Source organism: Pleurodeles waltl, chromosome 1_1 (genome assembly GCF_031143425.1).
Source record: "Pleurodeles waltl isolate 20211129_DDA chromosome 1_1, aPleWal1.hap1.20221129, whole genome shotgun sequence".
NCBI classification, from domain to species: Eukaryota; Metazoa; Chordata; class Amphibia; order Caudata; family Salamandridae; genus Pleurodeles; species Pleurodeles waltl.
In genome coordinates, this window is record NC_090436.1 from 428,497,700 (window position 1) to 428,516,701 (window position 19,002).

The 19,002-nt window shown below is 45.5% G+C and overlaps 1 protein-coding gene across 1 annotated transcript in view; it reads right to left on the minus strand.

Moving 5' to 3' along the window:
• FCHO2 (FCH and mu domain containing endocytic adaptor 2) overlaps positions 1–19,002 on the minus strand; it is a 724,395-nt gene that overhangs the window by 294,026 nt on the left and 411,367 nt on the right. Inside the window, exon 17 of the mRNA XM_069224082.1 lies at positions 13,817–13,908. Within this exon, the coding sequence (XP_069080183.1) occupies positions 13,817–13,908 (92 nt within the window). The remainder of the gene's footprint in view (positions 1–13,816; positions 13,909–19,002) is intronic.

Sequence of the window (19,002 nt, forward strand, 5' to 3'; positions counted from 1 at the left end):
GAGCTAAAAGCAAGGCCCCAGGACCAGGTGGTGTTCCATTGGACGTTTTTACATATAACATCTTTTTCTGGGTCCCAATTTTGACTAGAATATTCAACTTGGACCTATCAGGTGATATCCCTCTGACATGGTATACATCCATCATCATATCAATTTATGAGAAGGGAGATAAGACCGACCCTAAAAACTATCAACCAATCTCACTGCTGGACTCCTCCTTGAAAACATGCAGTAGAATAATATTGGCAAGATTAAATGAGTGGGTCGTAGAAAATAACATCTTATCTCTGGTTCAGTATGGTTTTAGGAAAGGCCTAGGAACCATAGAGCAATATGTTAATCTAGACCTAATCATAGGGAAGTATACCAAGGCAAAGAAAGGTGCTCTATATGCTTTGCAGACCTTAGTAATTGAGATAGGCGCTCCCAGGTATGTTATCAACTTCTTGGCTGACCTGTATTGCGACCTGACATGCAAAGTCTGATTCAGCCAACTTGGTGAATGTACCACCCCTTTTAAGATAGGTAACAGTATCTGTCAAGGTGGTGTCCTTGCCCCGTAACTGTTTTCTCTATACATTAATGGGGTAGACAAACATTTGAAGGATTTACAGGGCGACCAACGTACGTGGCCGGTCGCCCAGTGCCCACCCTACTTTATGCAGACGATGTTGTCATGATCTCTAGAACAACCATGGGGCTCCAAAAGTTAATGTGTGGTTTTGAACAGTTTATGTCATCTAAGGATATGATAATCAATAAATCCAAAACATTTACTATGGCTTGTGGTAAGAAGGTTAAGAAATGTAGAAGCTTTTACATCCAGAATATGGAGATTAGCACAGCTGACTGCTTTAACTATCTGAGGGTATTATTCGCTAGCAATGGTAAGTGGGACCAACTGGTTTGTTCGGGTAGGAACAAACTTAGAAGAAACTCAGGTGCTATATTCAGGTTTGCTAGCAAAATAGGGAGTCGTCCCATAGGCACCATGTTGGATATCTACAGGGCCAGAGTTGTCTCTACGGTTGTGTATGGTGCCAGGGTGTGGGGCCACACCAAAAGTGCTCCCCTACAAATAGAAGAGAATTGCTTCTTAAAATGCATGTTATGTCTACCCACTCCAGCCTTCAATTGGATTACGCACCAAGAAATGGGTTTACAATATCTAGAAGATATGCTACAGGTGAGAACCCTCCTTTTATGGCATAGTATATGGTCAAAGGAAACAACTGGTTTCACTAAAGATCTAATACTGGACTGTATGAAATTGGATAATGCCATGTGTATACCCTGGATAGCTTTTATTGAATCCTTCTTTAAATCTGTTGTCAGTAGATCCATTATACATAATCCAGAGGACGTGCTGTCATTTTCAGAAAAATCCACCAAGGATACTTTAATGAAATTTAAGGCAGATGCAAGGAAGCTAACTCAATCTACGAAAACCATTGTTGGTTTTTACTTATCATTCTCTTCGGATGTAAGTAGATTTGGCTATCTTTCCATGGTCACCAACATGCAGCACTTGTTCCTGTTAACCAGACTTAGGCTGGGTATAGCTCACCATCTAGTAGCATTTCCCCATACTCGGCATCGCCCTTGAGAATCAGACAGATGCCCCTGTGATGCAGTTAGCAAACAAAGCACCTTGCACTTCGTTTTATTCTGCAAATTCTAAGAATATATTAGAGCCACCTATCTTAAACCACTTTTCCATGTATTTAATATAAGAACTCATCAAGAAGCATTAAAATTCCTGTTAGCCTCAGACTCCGCATATGTATGCTACAGGGTGGCACATTTTATCTTAAAAGCTATACATATCAGTAAAAGTCTTATTGTACTCTAAATTTAGTTTTATGTGTCAGTCGTATTATAACTATTTTAAATTGTTTATTTTTAACCTCTATGACCTCATTGTTTATGTTCTATTGTTTTATTGTATACTATTATGCACTTGTATGGCTTACTTATGGTAAAGACGAATAAAGATTATGAACTGAACTGAACTGAACTGCAGTCCATGTCCCTGACGAGTGCAGATTCTGGACTAAAACTCAAGAGGACACAATGATTTCCTCCACATAACCCTGAGGTTGTGCTCTAGCCATTTGCTTAGCAAACTTAGTATTTGTTGCTGAATAAGGTAGGGTGGAAATAGGCCTGTAGTTTGACGCCAAATTGGGATCTGTACCAACGTTCTTTGAAGAAGTAACACAATAGTATACCTTAAAACAGGGGCATAAATTCCTTACTGCAAGAAGGAAACTTCAAAGCATAATAAGGTTATATTCTGTTTGACCACTTGGGTTGGAAATGCGTCACCTTTTCAGCCAGAGACAAGCTTGGCACAATATATTCTTTATCACTGGGAGATCATAATGCAAAAGTTCTGAATTCTGATGACACAGATGAAGGTGTAACTCACAGAACAACATCATTACCAAAGCCTATATGTAGGAAACTGGCACTTATTGCAGTTACCCCTCACCCCTTTTTGCCTGATATTGATGCTGACTTGACAGTGTGCTGAGATCCTGCTAACCAGGCTCCAGCACCAGTGTTCTTTCCCTAAAAATGGACCTTTGTATCCACAATTGGCACAACCCTGGCACACAGTTAAGTCCCTTGTAGAAGGTACCCATGGTACCAAGGGCCCTGTGGCCAGGGACGGTCTTCCAAGGTCTGTTGCATGTATTATGCCACCCTAGGGGACCCCCCACCAAGAACATACACATTGCCTTGCATCTTGTGTGTGCTGATGAGGAGAAAAAGACAACGTTGACATGGCCCCCTCTCAGGGTGCCATGCCCACAATCCACTGCCTGTGGCATAGATAAGTCACCCCTCTAGCAGGCCTTACAGCCCTAAGGCAGGGTGCATTATACCACAGGTGAGGGCACAGCTGCATGAGCAATATGCCCCTACAGTGTCTAAGTCCATTCTTTAACATTGTAAGTGCAGTGTAGCCATATTAAGTATATGGTCTGGGAATTTGTCATTACAAACTCCACAGCTCCATAATGGTTTCACTGAATACTGGGAAGTTTAGTATCAAACTTCTCAGCAAAATAAACTCACACTGATGACAATGTAGGAGTTATTGAAAAATGCACACAGAGGGCATCTTACAGATGCTCCCTGCCTGTCAGCCAAACTGCTAATGTAGGGCTGACTGGTCTGTGCCAGCCTGTCACTTTCAGACAGGTTTCTGACCACATGGGGTGAGTGCCTTTGTGCACTCTGTGGTCAGAAACAAAGCCTGTCCTGGGTGGAGGTGCTTAACACATCCCCCCCTACAGAAGCTGTAACACATGGCGGTGACCCTCAAAGGCTCAAGCCTCAGGTTACAGTGCCCCAGGGCACTCCAGGTAGTGGAGATGCCCGCCCAGTGGACAAAGCCCCACTTTTGGCAGCAAGTCTGGCAGGAAAATTAGGGAAAACAGGGAGGAGTGATCACCCCAGCCAGGAACACCCCTAAGGTGGCCAGAGCTGAGGTGACCCCCTCCCAGCAGAAACCTCCATCTTGGTTTGGAGGACAGGGACCAATAGGGATAGGAATGTGCCCCCCTCCCCAAAGGGAGTGGGCACAAGAAGGGTGTAGCCACCCTCGGGGACAGTAGCCATTGGCTACTGCCCTCTGTCCCCTAAAACGCCCCTAAATCTAGGATTTAAGAGACTCCCTGATCCCAGCTCACCTGATTCCTGGTGACCTACAAGAAGATGAAGGACTGCTAAGCTGAAACCCCCAGGAGAGAAGAAGGGGGACGACAACTGCTTTGGCCCCAGCCCTAATGGCCTGTCTCCTGCTTCAAAGAACCTGCAAAAGACCAGCGACGCATTCAGCGGGACCAGCGACCTCTGCCAACTCGAGAGGACTGCCCTGCACATAAAAGAACCAAAAACTCCCAAGGACAGCGGCTCTGTCTAAGAAAACTTGCAACCAAGGACTCCCACCTCACTCCGGATAAGTGAGTCTTGACCCCTGTGCACCTGACATCCACGGCCCATGTCCAGGTGGTCCATCCAGGAAGAGAGGGTCCCCAGGCGATTGCGAGCAAGTGCCCACCCTGGGGTGACCTTTCCGCCCCTCCACGACAACGCATGCAGAGGGAATCCCGAGGACCCCCTGACCGCGAAGCTCCGGACGAAGACATCCAACGCCACTGCACACTGCACCCGCAGCCCCTAGGCCTTGGAGAAACTGACCCCTGGTGTCTCAATGTCCAGCAAGCGACCCGCCTTCCTGTCCGACCGGTGGTATGCCCGAGACACCCCCCTGGACCTCGCCTGCAGCCTCTGAGTGACCCCCGGGGTCTCCTCGTAGACCAGCATTGAAAACCCTATGTCTTGTTTGCACCCTGCACCCGGACGCCCCTGTGCCACTGAGGGTGTGTGTTTGGTGCCTACTTGTGGCCCCATCAGTGCTCTTCTAATCCCCCCTGGTCTGTCCTCCGAGTCGCAGGTACTTACCTGCAGGCAGACCGGATTCAGAGTACCCTCTGTCTCCATAGGAACCCATGTTAAATTTGCTCAGACCTCTGCACCTGGCCAGCCCTGTGTTGCAGGTGGTGGGTGTTTGGGGTTAACTTGAACCCCAACCGGTGGACTTCCTAAAACCCAGAGAGTGAAACTGTAAGTGTTGTACTTACCTGTAAAACGATCTAACATTTCTTTCCCCCAGGAACTGATTCTGAAAATTGCAGTGTCCATTTTTAAAACAGATTATTGCAAATATTTCAAAAACTGTATTATTTACCAATTTCAAACAAAGTACTGTTGTTACCTGTGTGAAATACTAAACTTTTAAGGTACTTACCTGCAACTTGAATCTTGTGGTTCTAAAAATAAATTAAGAAAATATATTTTTACAATATAAAAACCTTTGGTCTGGAGTTAATTTATTGAGTGTGTGCTTCTTCTATTTTCTGTGTGTGTACAACAAATGCTTTACATTACCCTCTGTTAAGCCTAACTGCTCGACCACACTACCACAAAAGAGAACATTGTTATTATCTACTTAGGCCTCTGTTAAGCCTCTGGGGAACCCCTGGACTCTGTGCTCACTATGTCTTATGTTGACATAGTATACAGAGCTAGTTTCCTACACTATATATAGGCTTGGCTCAATCCTGTGTTTCATACCAGCTGTTGTCTGGCGATGGAATACTTACAGTGCATCACAAAGTCCTTAAGGCAAATGACTTTCAAAAGTCAGTTTTCTCATGGAAATTAGCCAGCTTTTCTTAGATTTAAAAAAATGTGTGAGTTGAATTACGAGTGGAATTAAATGTGTTCCCGATATTGATTTCACTAAGCAGAAACAAATAGCTTAGAATATTCTTTGTAATCATTTTTTACAGTCCCTTATATCTCAAACAATTTGAGATTTATGCGCCATTTTTTTTATTTAATTGGCAACTTTTTCGTTGAAGGTCAACAAACCATTGCAGCATTGATTATTCAAATGTTTAGTCTGACAGGATACCCTCTTCTATTTTTCTGGCATTAATAAATTGAGTGACAATCTTATACTTCGAGGTAAATTGTGATAATATCTCCAGTGGGTAAGCATACATTTCTATGTGAACAAAAATATTGAAATATGTCTTATGTAGAACATGTTAGATTAAGAGCTCTTACATTTCTAGTTGCAATTGGAACTTTGAATTTTGAAAACACCACATCTGGGGGATTCCTCAAACCTCAAACAGACTAAAACACACATTTATTGAGGAAATCTTCTGGAATCTACAGGGAGCCACAAATGCCCTACCACACAGCATTCCCACAAGCCTCCCAATAAAAAATGGTACCTCACTTGTATGGGTGGGCCAAGAGACCTTGACATAAAGGGCTACAAAGAGAGATTAGCAATTAGGATAGCTCTGGGAATTGGGGCCATGCTCGGCCACCACCCATGGAAACCTACCAACAGCAGACATTTTTGCAACGTAGACAACAAGAGAACTACCGGGTGGCATGCCTTGTGTGAATCCTACAAGGTTTTCATACCCACAATTCCCTGCAAACCTCAAACTTGAACTGAAATCACACATTTTTCCTACATTTCTGTGATGGAAACTTCTGGAATCCAAAGGAATCCACAAACCTCCCAGCATTGCCCCACCTGTGCTGATAAAACTGCTGCGCCACTGGTGGGGTTGGGCCTAGTGGCAGCAATAGTACGGATCCAAAAGTGGACAACAGTAGTCCCCACGTAAAGGCCTACCTGAATAACTGAGGTACCATTTTTATCAGAAGACATATGGGAGCATAGAATAGTAAGATATTTATTATTACCAATTGGATTTCACTGCACTTGTGCCTTCCAAAAGTAAGGCAGTGTGTAGGAAAGAGGACATTTTGAAAAATACTTTCTGACTCATATGCTAGTATGGGTACTCACTAATTCAGAGATGTACAAACGGACAAGTTACTTACCTTTGGTAATGCCTTATCTGGTAGACACAATAGCTAGATGCAGATTCCTTACCTTAGAATTTCCCTCAGGCGTCAGTCTGGATCTGGAGATTTTTTTTGAGCAGTACTTCTATGTGCCGTTAGGTGTCGTTGATTGGCTCTGCATCCGTCGTCATCCATGCCGGATATGACGTTGCGTGCCCTATATAGGCGCCACCCCGGTTCACTGATGTCAGTTGCTTTTCACGACTTTCCACACCAAAAGGACAGAGCCATAAAGAAACTGACTACCGGTGCCTCAAATAAAGGCCCTGAAAAGGGAGTCCCTATCCCTAGAAATCAGTTTGTAGAGCAGGGAGGGTAGGAAGATCGGTAAGGAATCTGCAACTAGATATTGTCTCTACCAGATAAGGCGTTACCAAAGGTAAGTAACTTGTCTATATAATCATATTAGAAAGTCCTGCGGGACCGAACGGGCAAAGTGCCCGTCCCTATGGCCCTCACCGTCCAGGCAGAAATGTTTGATAAACGTGTGGTGAGATGCCCATATTGCTGCCTGACAGATGTCAAAGACTGAAACTCTGCATGCTAACGCAGTGGTCGCAGCTTTATCTCTGGTAGAATGAGCACACAAACCCACATAACTAAGACTTGATCATCCAACTGGAACTCTTTGGTAAGATCAAGGTGGAGATCCAACACACTGTTTGGGTCCAGGCAGTGCAGTCTCTTCGCTTCCTTAGAAGGATGAGAGGGTGAGTAAAAAGAAGGCAAGGTGATGGATTGGCCTACACGAAAGGGCGGAACCACTTTTGGTAAAAAGGAAGCCCTAGTGTGAAGCACTACTTTGTCAGGTTAGATGGAAAGGTACGGCAGCTTAGATGACAATGCCTGCAGTTTACTCACCCTGTGGGAAGGCTGTTTTCAAAGTAAGAAGCCTGAGAAGACAATTGTGGAGAGCCTCGAAAGGAGCACACTTCAGAAATGTCAAAACAAAATTAAAATCCCATTGGGCATAATGAATGGAGATGGAGGAAACATATAAGTAACATATAAGTAAGGCCTTTAAGGAAGCAATTTACAATAGGAGACTTAAACAAGGATGATTGATCAGTCAATCTTAAAAAAGCAGAAACAGCATACAAATAACCTTTGAGAGTGCCCATAGCAGAAGCCAGCTGGGCCAGAGAAAGGATAAACAACAGAACCTCAGAAACAGCGGCAGAATGGGGGTCAACAGTCTTGTCTGTGCATCATGCCACAAATTTCTTCCAATGACAGATGTATACCATTTTGGTGGAGGGACGTCTGGCTGCCAAGATTACATGTGACAGATTTCAGCTTGAAGGTCAAAAGCTGTCTGCTGCTGTTGCTTAATCTCTATGCAAGAAGGCGGAGCCTAAACAGGTTGGGATGGAGAACCCTCCTGTAGGAGGCTGACTCTGTATATATTATATCAAAATGAGATATAGTGTGTACGGAGTCCAGGGGTACCACAGAGGCTTAATAGAGGCAAAAGTAGATAATACTAATGCTCACTTTTGTGGTAGTGTGGTCGAGCAGTTAGGCTTATCAGATGGTAGTGCAAAGCATTTGTTGTACACACACAGTCAAGAAATGAGGCACATGCTCAATGACTTGTTTGGTTTCTGTAGATATAGCAGTTTACAAGTAAGTAGCAATTTTCTATTACAAAAGTTTATATAGTGCAATTTTCCATAGGAGTCCATAAAGTCCTGGGGGGGGGAGGGAGAAGTATAAGCACAGAAAAACAGTTAAGTACACAACTTACAGTTCCATTCTCAGGGGAGTTAGGACATCCACAGGTCAAGGTCCAAGATGACCCCAAACAAACCACCAGCAACAAGGGGCCAGTCGAGTGCAGAAGACAAAGTTGATGTTCGATTTAGAATGGGATCCTGTGAAGACTGAGGGCACTTGGAAACAGATCTGCTGGCATGTAAGTACCTGCGACTTCAGTGGGCAGACCTGGGGGGTTTAGGTGAGCACCAGGGAGGGGCCACAGATCAGCATCAAAAACACACCCTCAGCAGCACAGGGGTGGCAGGGTGCAGGATGCAAACACAGCATAAGACGCCCAATACTTTTCAATAGGGGGACCCTGCGGGTCACAAAGTTGCTGCATGCTGGGTCCAGGAGAAACCAATGGCTGGACAAGGAGGAGGGCCACCTGCTGAACGCTGTTGGACCATCAGTTGGATTTCCCCAAGGCCTGGGGACTACAGCTGCAGTGGTACCTTTAGGCACTGGGAATCTTCATCCGCATCTCTCTCGGTCGGGGGGGGGGGGTTCTATGGAGTTAGGCTACAGACGTCATTGTGTTAGCCAGGAGGGGTCAACCTAGGGTGGAAACAAGGTTGGAATCACCTGGGGACCTGTTCAGGACTGGTGGACCACCTGTACTCGGGCTGTGTGTGTCGGGTGCAGAATGGACAGGACATGTGGATCCGGGGCAGTTTAGGAGTCCCTTGTGGACAGGGCCGCTGGTCCTCTGGTGGCCAGGCACTCGTCTGGGAGTTTGGAGAGGTCACTAGTCCCGCATGATGCGTCGCATTTTTATACCAGAGTCCTTGAAGCTGCAGACAGGCCGGTAGGGCTTTGGCCAAGGCAGTTGTCTTCTGGAGGCTTCACTGCCCGGTGGTCGGCTTAGCAGTCCTTCTTCAAGTCTTGAGGTTGCCAGGAATTTGGTGAGATAGGTTCAGGGAAACCCTCAAATCCTAGAGATTTAGGAGCGTTACAGGGGTCAGAGGGCAGTAGTCAATGGCTACTGTCCCTGAGGGTGACTACACCCTTCATATGCCAACTTCCTTTGGCGAGGGAGGCACATTCCTATCCCTACTGGTCCCTCTCCTCACAACCAAGATGGAGGATTCTATGAGGTGGGGGTAACTTCAGCTCTGGACACCTTAGGGGTAGTCTCAGCTAAAGTGGTCACTCCTACTTGTTTTTCCTGATTTTCCCACCAGACCTGCTGCCAAAAGTGGGGCTTGGTCCAGGGGGCGGTCATCTCTACTAGCTGGAGTGCCCTGGGTTACTGTAACAGGAGGCCTGAGCCTTTGAGGCTCACCAGCAAGTGTTACAGTTCCTTCAGGGGAGAGGTGTGAAGCACCTCCACCCAGAGCAAGCTTTGTTCCTGACCCCCAGACAGCAAAAAGGCTCCCACCCCATGGGGTCAGACAATTGTCTGTTAGTGGCAGGCTGGCACAGACTGGTCAGTCCTGCACTAAAGGGTTGGGTAAAATACAGGGGACATCTCTGAGATGCCCTCTGTGTGTATCCTATAATAAATCCAACACTGGCATCAGTGTGGGTTTATCGTGCTGAGAAGTTTGATACCAAACTTCCCAGTCTTCAGTGAAGCCATCATGGAGCTGTGGAGTTCGTAATGACAAACTCCCAGCCCATGTACTTAATATGGCCACACTTCACTTACAATATCTAAGAATGAACTTAGACAAAATAGGGGCATATTGCTTATGCAGCTATTCCCTCGCCTGTGGTATAGTGCACCCAGCCTTAGGGCTCTAAGGCCTGCTAGAGGGGTGACTTACCTTTTGCCACAGGTGGTTTGTGAGCATGAGCATGGCACCCTGAGAGTAATGCCATGTTGATTTCAACTTTTCTCCCCACCAGCACACACAATCTGCAGTGGCAGTGTGCATGTGTTTGGTGGGGGGTCCCTGAGGGTGGCACAATACATACTGCAGCCCTTAGGGACCCTCCCTGGTCACAGAGCCCTTGGTACCACTGGTACCTTTTACAGGGGACTTATCTGTGTATCAATTGTGGAAACAATAGTATAGTTTAGGGAAGGAACACCGGTGCTGGGGCCTGATTACCAAGATCACAGCACATACTCAGTCAAGTTAGCATCAATACCAGGCACAAAGTGGTGGTATAACCATGCCAAAATGGGGCACCTTCCAACCCATATTGTGCCTTTTTCAGAAATACTTAGGTTTCTTTGATACCCATTTATCACCCTACATATTTCATCATATGAACTGGTCTATACTCAGTACACAATGAAAAACTAATGTACAGTGCAGCTCAGTTGTTGGATCTGGGTACCTTACGTTCTTGAAAAAGCTATAAACCCTATATATCACCGCAACCAGAAGGGCCTAGCAAGCATAACAGTATACCGATTTTGTAAATCGCCCATTGTGACAAAAAGTTACAGATGAAAAAACTGTCACAAATGGCTGTTTTTTCCTAATAATTTTCTGGGTCAAGACCGTAGGGTAGGTTCACCGCATGGACTTCTAAAGCAACAATTTTGCAATATTCCAATGGTCCATTTTTCCCAAAGGGACACTGCCCTGACTTTAGGAGGGTCTACCTTGAATCTAGGGTAGCTAGGCTAATATGTAAGTTCAATTTTTCCCACACTTTTTTCAACTATAGACGCACTAAAGGTCTGCAAAGTGAGGACTAGGCTTGATTAGTTGGTCCTGATGAAATGCCATTGATCTCAAAAGACTTTGTAAAGGCATGAAACATATTGACCTATGCCAAGGGATACAAGAGAGGATTATTTTTCCCTTACATATTTTCAAGGAGAGTGCTAGAACATTATTTCTGATGGCACTCCGCTTTTTGTTTTTTAATCTTGACAGACTCTAAAGATGCAAGAAACATATAGGTTGAGGGTTCTATAGTCAATTTTAACTTTCACTTTCCAGTCCCTCATTTTCTTTACTCACAGGGCTAGTACATCCCTGTGCTACACTAGAAGGCATTGCTCAGAAGATCTCCGGCAAAGAGTCCTCTTGTGGGGCCCGCTGGACATTGCAGCACCGGTCCAATGAGAGGCAGGCCCAAGGATGAAGCATAACACCTATTTGGGTGCATGAGGGCCTTTGCTTCTACCTACAGAAGTGCCTAGGATGACCTGTGTTTACCTTAGGGACCCCAGTTGGATCGCTTGCTTTCGGAACAGTGTACCTTTGTGTGATTTGTATACTTTTCAGAAATCTACAGCTTTTCTTTATCGTCCATGGGTATCACACTGATTTCCACCACAAACTGGAAGTAGGTTGAGAGCACAAGAATAGGAATAATGGGCTACCTCTTTAAAAAATGCCAAAAGTATGGTAATTGTTTTTATTATTCAGCTGTGCGTGTTTTCTCATAGCTGGGAAGATGGTGACTTCAGCACAGCAAGCCATTTGATGATGTCATTTTCATGAGAAAAAAAATCCAGCACCTTTTTCCTATTTTTCCCAAACAACTCTAAATTTAGGTATGTGTTAGCTATTTTCTTGGTCCCCTCCAGTGGAATCCACAAACCCTGGGTAATTTTAGAGTCCCCAGGATGTTAGAAAAAAGGACACTAATTTGGCATGGACAGCTTATGTGGATAAAACATAATGGAGGCCTAAGTGTGAACTACACCAAATAGCCAAAAAAGGATTAGCGGGATTTTAGCAGAGAAAAGATTAAACGTGATGTCATCTAGAAGGACCAAAACAAAATGACACATTATGTTTACTTAAATTATATTTTAAGTAGTTCTGTTTTCATTTAGTAGTAACACAACTTCAACTCAAAAATAGTAATTGAATGACCTTGCAGCAGATCCAATGCATTTTTTGCATACTATGCCATTTACTTGTCATAGTGGATCATGTGGAAACACAATAGCCACACATTTTACTGTTGGTTTGGTTTGCACGCTTTACGAGTTTAACAGTAAACCATAGATGTTTCCAGTGTGACAAAGTAAAACTGCAGCAAAGTATGTAAAAAGGATCCTGGAAATGATTTGTAAAAGGCAAACACTGGAAATATGGAGCACTGCAGACAAAGAGCAACATGAGAACCGTAGGCAGCGGGTATGAAATTACATATGCCAGCAAACTTTGCTTGTCTGGAACCTACCTCTGAGACACTTCTTGTAAACTCGGCCTAAACAGAAGCACACATTCACAGTACAGTATGGAGTGTTATTTGCTTGTGGAAGAACAGCACTTTGGAATACCATTTTTACTGTATGGACTTTAATTCTGAGGACCATATTTGGGTGACATAATAGGTTTTCTTTCAATGACAACACTCTTGGTGGTTGCTACCCTTTTGTTGACACACTATTCCTGCTGTGGCGAAAAAATATTTCTAACAGAAATATAAAAAAATGTAAGCTACAGGGGAGTATGCATTTGGACACTGTTCTAAACTGTTGTCAGTAGTAAATGAGGTATTGATGTCCCTTGCAGATCTTTTTTTATAGTTTTGGGAAATTTTACATAAGTATTGGATGGGCAGAATGCGAGTCCAAGACAACTTTTTCTATGGGGTGTGAATTCCAAGACCTTTAGGAGGGGACATCTTACCTAATCACAATTGACAAATTTGAAAGGGACTTCTACAAACACCCATGAACAGCCCCAGACACGCATTAGTAAGGGATGGAAAGAGAGCAGCTGCTGACAGAACATCAGATGGCACTTTAAATAGGCAGATATCATCATATTATGGGTAAGAAGAGCTGGCGCAGGAGTTGTGTGGTACCACCCAGCAGTGCTGATGAGCTATTGATGAGCAAAAAGTTTTCAAGATCCAGCCTGGTGCCTGTGTATATTTATAAGGTGAGGAATCTGAGGGACAAAGTATCCCATTATAATTATTTTACCCGTAGAGATTTTCACTTTGCAACTGAGAAATTACAGTTTGTAGGCCCATGTTGGGGGCTTGTGAGCTACATGCATGAATCAATGAACAAGAGGTTATGACCTTAACAATGTCACCCACCCATTGAAGTCATGTGCCTCTTTTGCCAAGTTGACAGAATATGCCAACAACTCTCATCTGTGGAGGGAATACTGGCCTCTACATGTGCTTGAGGAGGTTAGATCTTCAATTATGCAGACATCCTGTGACTGTCTGATCTATTGTCCTCTCCACCAAGGGATACGCCTCTGTAAAGGCAGAGATCTATGGGCAGATCACTCTTGCACATATGTAGGTTTGCCTGCAACGTTTGACTGCTTCCGTGATATAAGAGAAAGAATCCAGCAAGTACACCCCTTCCCACTTTAACTGGCAAAATTAAAAATGAGAAAGCCATTCACCTGTTGCAAGGATACAATGAGTCCAGCTATACTGAGGACTTTGTATTAAGGGTACCCATATTTCTCTGTCACATAAAGAAATGTGGCCTCAGATAACAGAAATATTTTTATTTAAAAAAAGGTTACAACATTCTGCTTTTATTAACCAAATCAAACACCTGATTAAAAACAAAAAAATTGGAAATGTAAAAGCAAAAAGTCAGTCCAGTTAAAAAATTATTGGATGATCACACGGATCTTCAGACTGAACCAATATTATTAGTGTTAAAATAAAGATATTTAAATTAGGATTTTACCTGATGACAATGTAGTAGAAGAAGAATTAGACAATGAATCAAGAGAGATTCCAGACAATGGGTCCCAAGCCAGCAGGTCATTGTTACCTCTGCTGTAATAAAGAAATATTTCTATGTCATGGACTTAATAATTTAACTACATGAGTACGGTCTTTAAATTGTTGGTTACTGCACTCAATGCTTATATTTTGAGCATAAACACAGAGAAAGTAAAATACACTCACCTGTAATGCTGACTCTTTAGGGTTCTATTGTTTGAGAAATGTATCATCACTGTAGTAGGTTGGCACAGCATGTGGTGGATGCCTATGGTGTTAGACCTTCTACTGAGTCCAGGCAACCCTTATTAGATAGTGTTACTGTGTCTAATTAGCCAGGGCTCTCTAGTGATAGCTGTAGTGAGCAGCCAAGACCGATATAAGAGGAGTGTGAAGCACTTGCAATACCACAGTAGTCACACAGTAACTTATCACACATGAAAGGAACCACACAGTGTTGCAAAAATAAAGGTACTTTATTACAGGAACACCAAACTAGATTACTATAGGCACATCTCTTTCTGGAGGTAAGTACACATAAAATATACACAGGAATTATTAGGAAATAGCACAAAAGAGCAAGGGCCCTACAGGGGGGCCAAACTATATACTAAAAAAGTGGAATGCGAGAATGGGTCCCCCGACAGAGGATATGGAGTAGTTCAAGGAGTAAGTATTTAGTAGAGCTCCAGCGACCAGGAGAGCAGAGGTAAGTTACCTGATCATTCCATAGGTTAACATGGGGACTCGTAAGTGGAAGCTTGCAAGAGCAGGACCAGGCCAGTGTAACCCAATGGTGGATTCTGGATGAAGAGGTCCTGTAAAAGAAGGGGGCAGAGTCCAGTCCACACAGGAGTGTCCAGGTGGGGCAGGAGGAAAATCCCACCCTTTTATAGGTGAAGATCTGGGTTGACAGTGGTTGATGAAGTCCAGCTGCAGAGTCCAGGAGCTGCAGAGGAGTCCCTGAAGTCACCTAGGAACTTTCCCTCGATGGGCACTGGATTGCAGATGGGTCAGTGGTTAGGAGGACCACCAACAAGCAAATGCAACTGGAGCTGTTGGAGATTTGCAGAGCTGAAGAGGGCCAGCAATGTCCTGGGTACTCAATCCTTGGAGGGAAGGCTGGGCTGACCCTCAGAAAACAGGGGAGCCAGCAGAGGCAGTCGGAGCCCCCCGAGCAACCTACTGGTAGCAGGCACAGAAGTCGCAGTGAGGCCTAGGCAGCACACCTGAAGAGGAGTCCCACATCACTGGAGCAGCAGAGAGGAGACTGTCATTGCAGAGATAGAGTGCTGGGGGCCAGGGGTACTTGGAGCCTGAAGATCCCTTGGAGCAGGAGTCAAAAAGCCTTGGTTGCTGCAACAGTCGAGGTGCACAGGGGTTCTGTCTTGGAGGAAGAGACAAGGACTCACCATCTCCCAATTTGGACAGAAAGCAGAGAGGACCCAGAGGACGTCTCAGAACCACCACCTGTGTTGGAGAATCTTCGCAGGTCCAGAGGACAGCTGATCCCCACAGCCGGACGTCATTGCCTTAGGTGCCTGAAGATGCAGGAGAGTGACTCCATCACTCAAAGGGAGATTCCTTCTTTCTTCTTTGGTGCAGCTGAAGTCTGGCCAACCCTAGAGAATGCACAGCATGGAAATGTTGCAAGTTGCTGACAGGAGCCGCAGAAACAATGTTGCAAGGATAGGCTATCTCGGTGTTGCAGTCTTGTTTGGTTCCTGTGAAGACCAGCAGCGGTTCCGGTGGCCAGGAGCAGAAGTTGTCATTGCAGAGGATTGCAGGTGCAGTCTGGCACGCCGAATTTGTGGACCCACCCGCAAGGGCGTCCCTAGACACCCCAAGAAGGGGCTTGGTCACTTTTAAGGTGACCACCTATCAGAGGAGTTCACTGACATCAGCTGCCTAACCTGACCAGTCTGATACTCCCAGGGGCCTCTGCCCATCTTGTTTTCAAGATGGCAGAGTAAAGTGGCCACTTGGCGGAGCTCTGGGCACCACCCCTGGGGTGGTGAAGGACAGGGGAGTGGTCACTTCCCTTTCCTTTGTGCAGTTTTGTGGCAGAGCAGGGACCAGGGGGTCCCTGGTCAGGTGCAAATCGGATTATGCAAGGAGGGCACCAAATGTGCCCTTCAAAGCAAACCGGTGAAGTGAGGAGGTTACTCTAATCCCAGACTTATAACACCTATTTCCAAGGGAGAGGAGTTGGCACTCCTCTTCCACAGGAAATCCTTTGTTCAGCCTTCCCCTGCTTAAGCTGGTCAAGCAGCAGGAGGGCAGAGCCCTGTTTGAGTGGCTGCAGCAGCGTGGTCTGCTCGCAGGCCCTGGAAGACTGCTAGGAGCAATACTGAGGGGTCCTCTAGGGAATTGAAACTGGAGTTCGTAGGGGCACCTCTGCTCCTGCAGGGACACACACACACAAGAACCTGCACCTTGCCCTTAGGGCTGGAAGGGCCTACCATAGGGGTGACTTACAGTGACCTGGTTTAGTGACCAGCAGTGAAAGGCAAATGGCAGGCCTGCAGACAAAGTTTGCATGGGCTTCCATGGGTAGCATAATATATGCTGCAGCCCATGTGGGACCCCTGGTGTACCAGGGAGGGGATGTAGCGGAGGAGTCAGAGCAACCGCCCAGGAGATCCAGGTTTGAGCCCCGACGTCGGCATAACATCCTGTGATCCGGGGAATATCACTTAATCTCCCCATGCCCACGGACAGCACCGTGAGACCCTCATGGTTGATAAGCTGTGCTATATAAATCTACATTGCTTTCTTTCCAATGCCCTGGGTACCTAAGTACCATATACATCAGACTTACAGGGGCACACCAGTATGTTAATTGTGGGGTGTAAAGGGTACCAAGACAACCACATTTAGAGAAGAGAGCACAGTCACTGGGGTCCTGGTTAGCATGATCCCAGTGAAAGCAGTCTAAGCACACTGACAACAGGCAAAAAGTGGGGGCAACCATGCCAGAAAGAGGGACCTTCCTACAAGCACACTGCAAGATTTCACAATTTTAGGAAGGGGGCCTGGTGAAACCTCAGTACTGCAAACAGTATGCACAAACAAGTCATATGGAGCAAGAGATTTCATGCCCTCCAACAAAGGCCGGATCAGACTGATGTGAAATAGCTATCAATATAGGTAACTGACAAGCTTTTGGCCACTGTCACTGATGAGGACAAAAAGCATAATGCATGGTGGCAGTATATTAACCGTTTGGTCTTTGGAAGTTGAATATTGTTATCAGACGGTTTCATCAAAAAGAACAAGTTACTCACCTTCAATAATGCTCTTTTTGGGTAGAGACTCTATCAACAGATTCTTCACCTTATGAATATTCCCCAGGCATCAGACTGGATCCGGAAATTGTTCAGCAATGCTTCTGCACACCGGAAGGTGGCGCCTTGCAGCTCCATACAGATGCAGTTCCGCTCCGGAAATGACGTGTGCTGTCAGTTGCTTTCGGGATTGTCCGCACCCTCAGATGTGGAGCCCCTAAAACAAATTGGTAGACATTGTGATTCTAAGACTTGGGGCCTTATTTATGGGTAGAGTCCAAACACAGACTGAGGACGGGAGGTTCTGTGAAGAATCTGCTGTTAGATAGAGTTGCTACCAGAAAGAGTTATTCTGAAGGTAAGTAACTTGTTCTTCTTATACAGAATCCTAGCCAAAGATGCCTAACCTTTTGAATAGATACCAAAGCAGTGCCAATGGGAAGAGGGCTGTGGATGGACTCAAACCAAAAAGTCCTACTCGACTGAGCAGGCAAAATGCCCTTCTCAGCAGACTTAACTGTCAAGACAATAGTGCTTTGTGAACATATGGAGGGGATGCCCACATGGCTACCTGGCAAAAGTCTAGGACAGACCCTCTGCATGCCAATGCATTGGTGACAGCTTTGGCCCTGGTGAAGTAGACTTGCAGTCCTTCTTCAGACTGCTTCTTTGCTAATGAGAAGCAGGCTGTAATGCCGAGTACAATCCAGTGTGAGAATCATGAGATAGCATACTTCTGCACAGCCTTGCCTTTCTTTGCTCCAGCGAATACAACAAAGACCTGATCGTCCACCTGTTTGTCTGTAGTATGATCTACACAGAAGCTGGGTGTTCTTTGGGGTCCAAACGATGGAGTCTCTTCCCCACCTCCTTTAAGGAGTGAGGCACAGCATAGAATGCCGGAAGGGTGATGGTTTGACCGACGTTACATTTGGTGAAAGGATGCCCTAATTTGCAGAACCAGTTTATTGGGGAAGGTGGTGGTGTATCGTGGATGAACACACAAAGCCTGCAGCTCACTCACAGGCCACGTGGAGGTAATGGCAACCAGTAAACCAGTTAAGAAGATGAGAAGCTGTAAGGGACATCTGTGCAGTGGCTCAAATGGAGTGCATATCAGATATGCAAGGACAAAATTGAGGTCCCATTTTGGCATCACAAACGGAGAAAGGGAAAACATACATTGTAGCCCTTTCAAGGAGCAAATCACAACTCAGGATTAGGCAACAAGGGCTGATCATGCAACCAAGAGAAGGCTGAGATGGCCTTATCTATGCACAGAGCAAGGCCTTGCAGACTAAGCTTAAGCTCAGGAGCTCTGGACATCATGCTCTCTATGCCCAGTCAAGACCCAATAGGATGACATGGACCCAGTCGGTCCTGATCTTCTTGAGGACTTGGGGCACGAGCGGTTTTGGCAGAAAGGCATACATGAGTCCCGAGGTCCACTCAAGGTACAACGTGTCTCTGAGCAAAACTTAATCATGCAGAAGTGCTGTCATTGCACGTCCTTGACAGTGGTGAGCAGATTAAGTCCAAGATTCTCCCCATTCACGGAAGAGACCTTGAGCCAGGTCCGGGTGTAACTACCACTCTTGACCCACTAGGGGGCAATGGCAGTTTGTCAACGCTGGATTTCAATGAGACCAGCAGGTGCTTGCCACAAGAAAGATTCCCTGGCGGTGTAGCTAGCTCCAGAAGCGCCAGGCCACCTGGCACAGAGTCTGTGTCTCCACCCCTCCTTGTCTGTTGCAGTACCACTTGTCATATGTTGTTGTCCGTTAGCATCTGCACCAGCCTTCCCTTGATGACTGGCAGGAAGGCTTTCAGCACCAAGCAGATGGCCCTCAGCTCCAAAAAG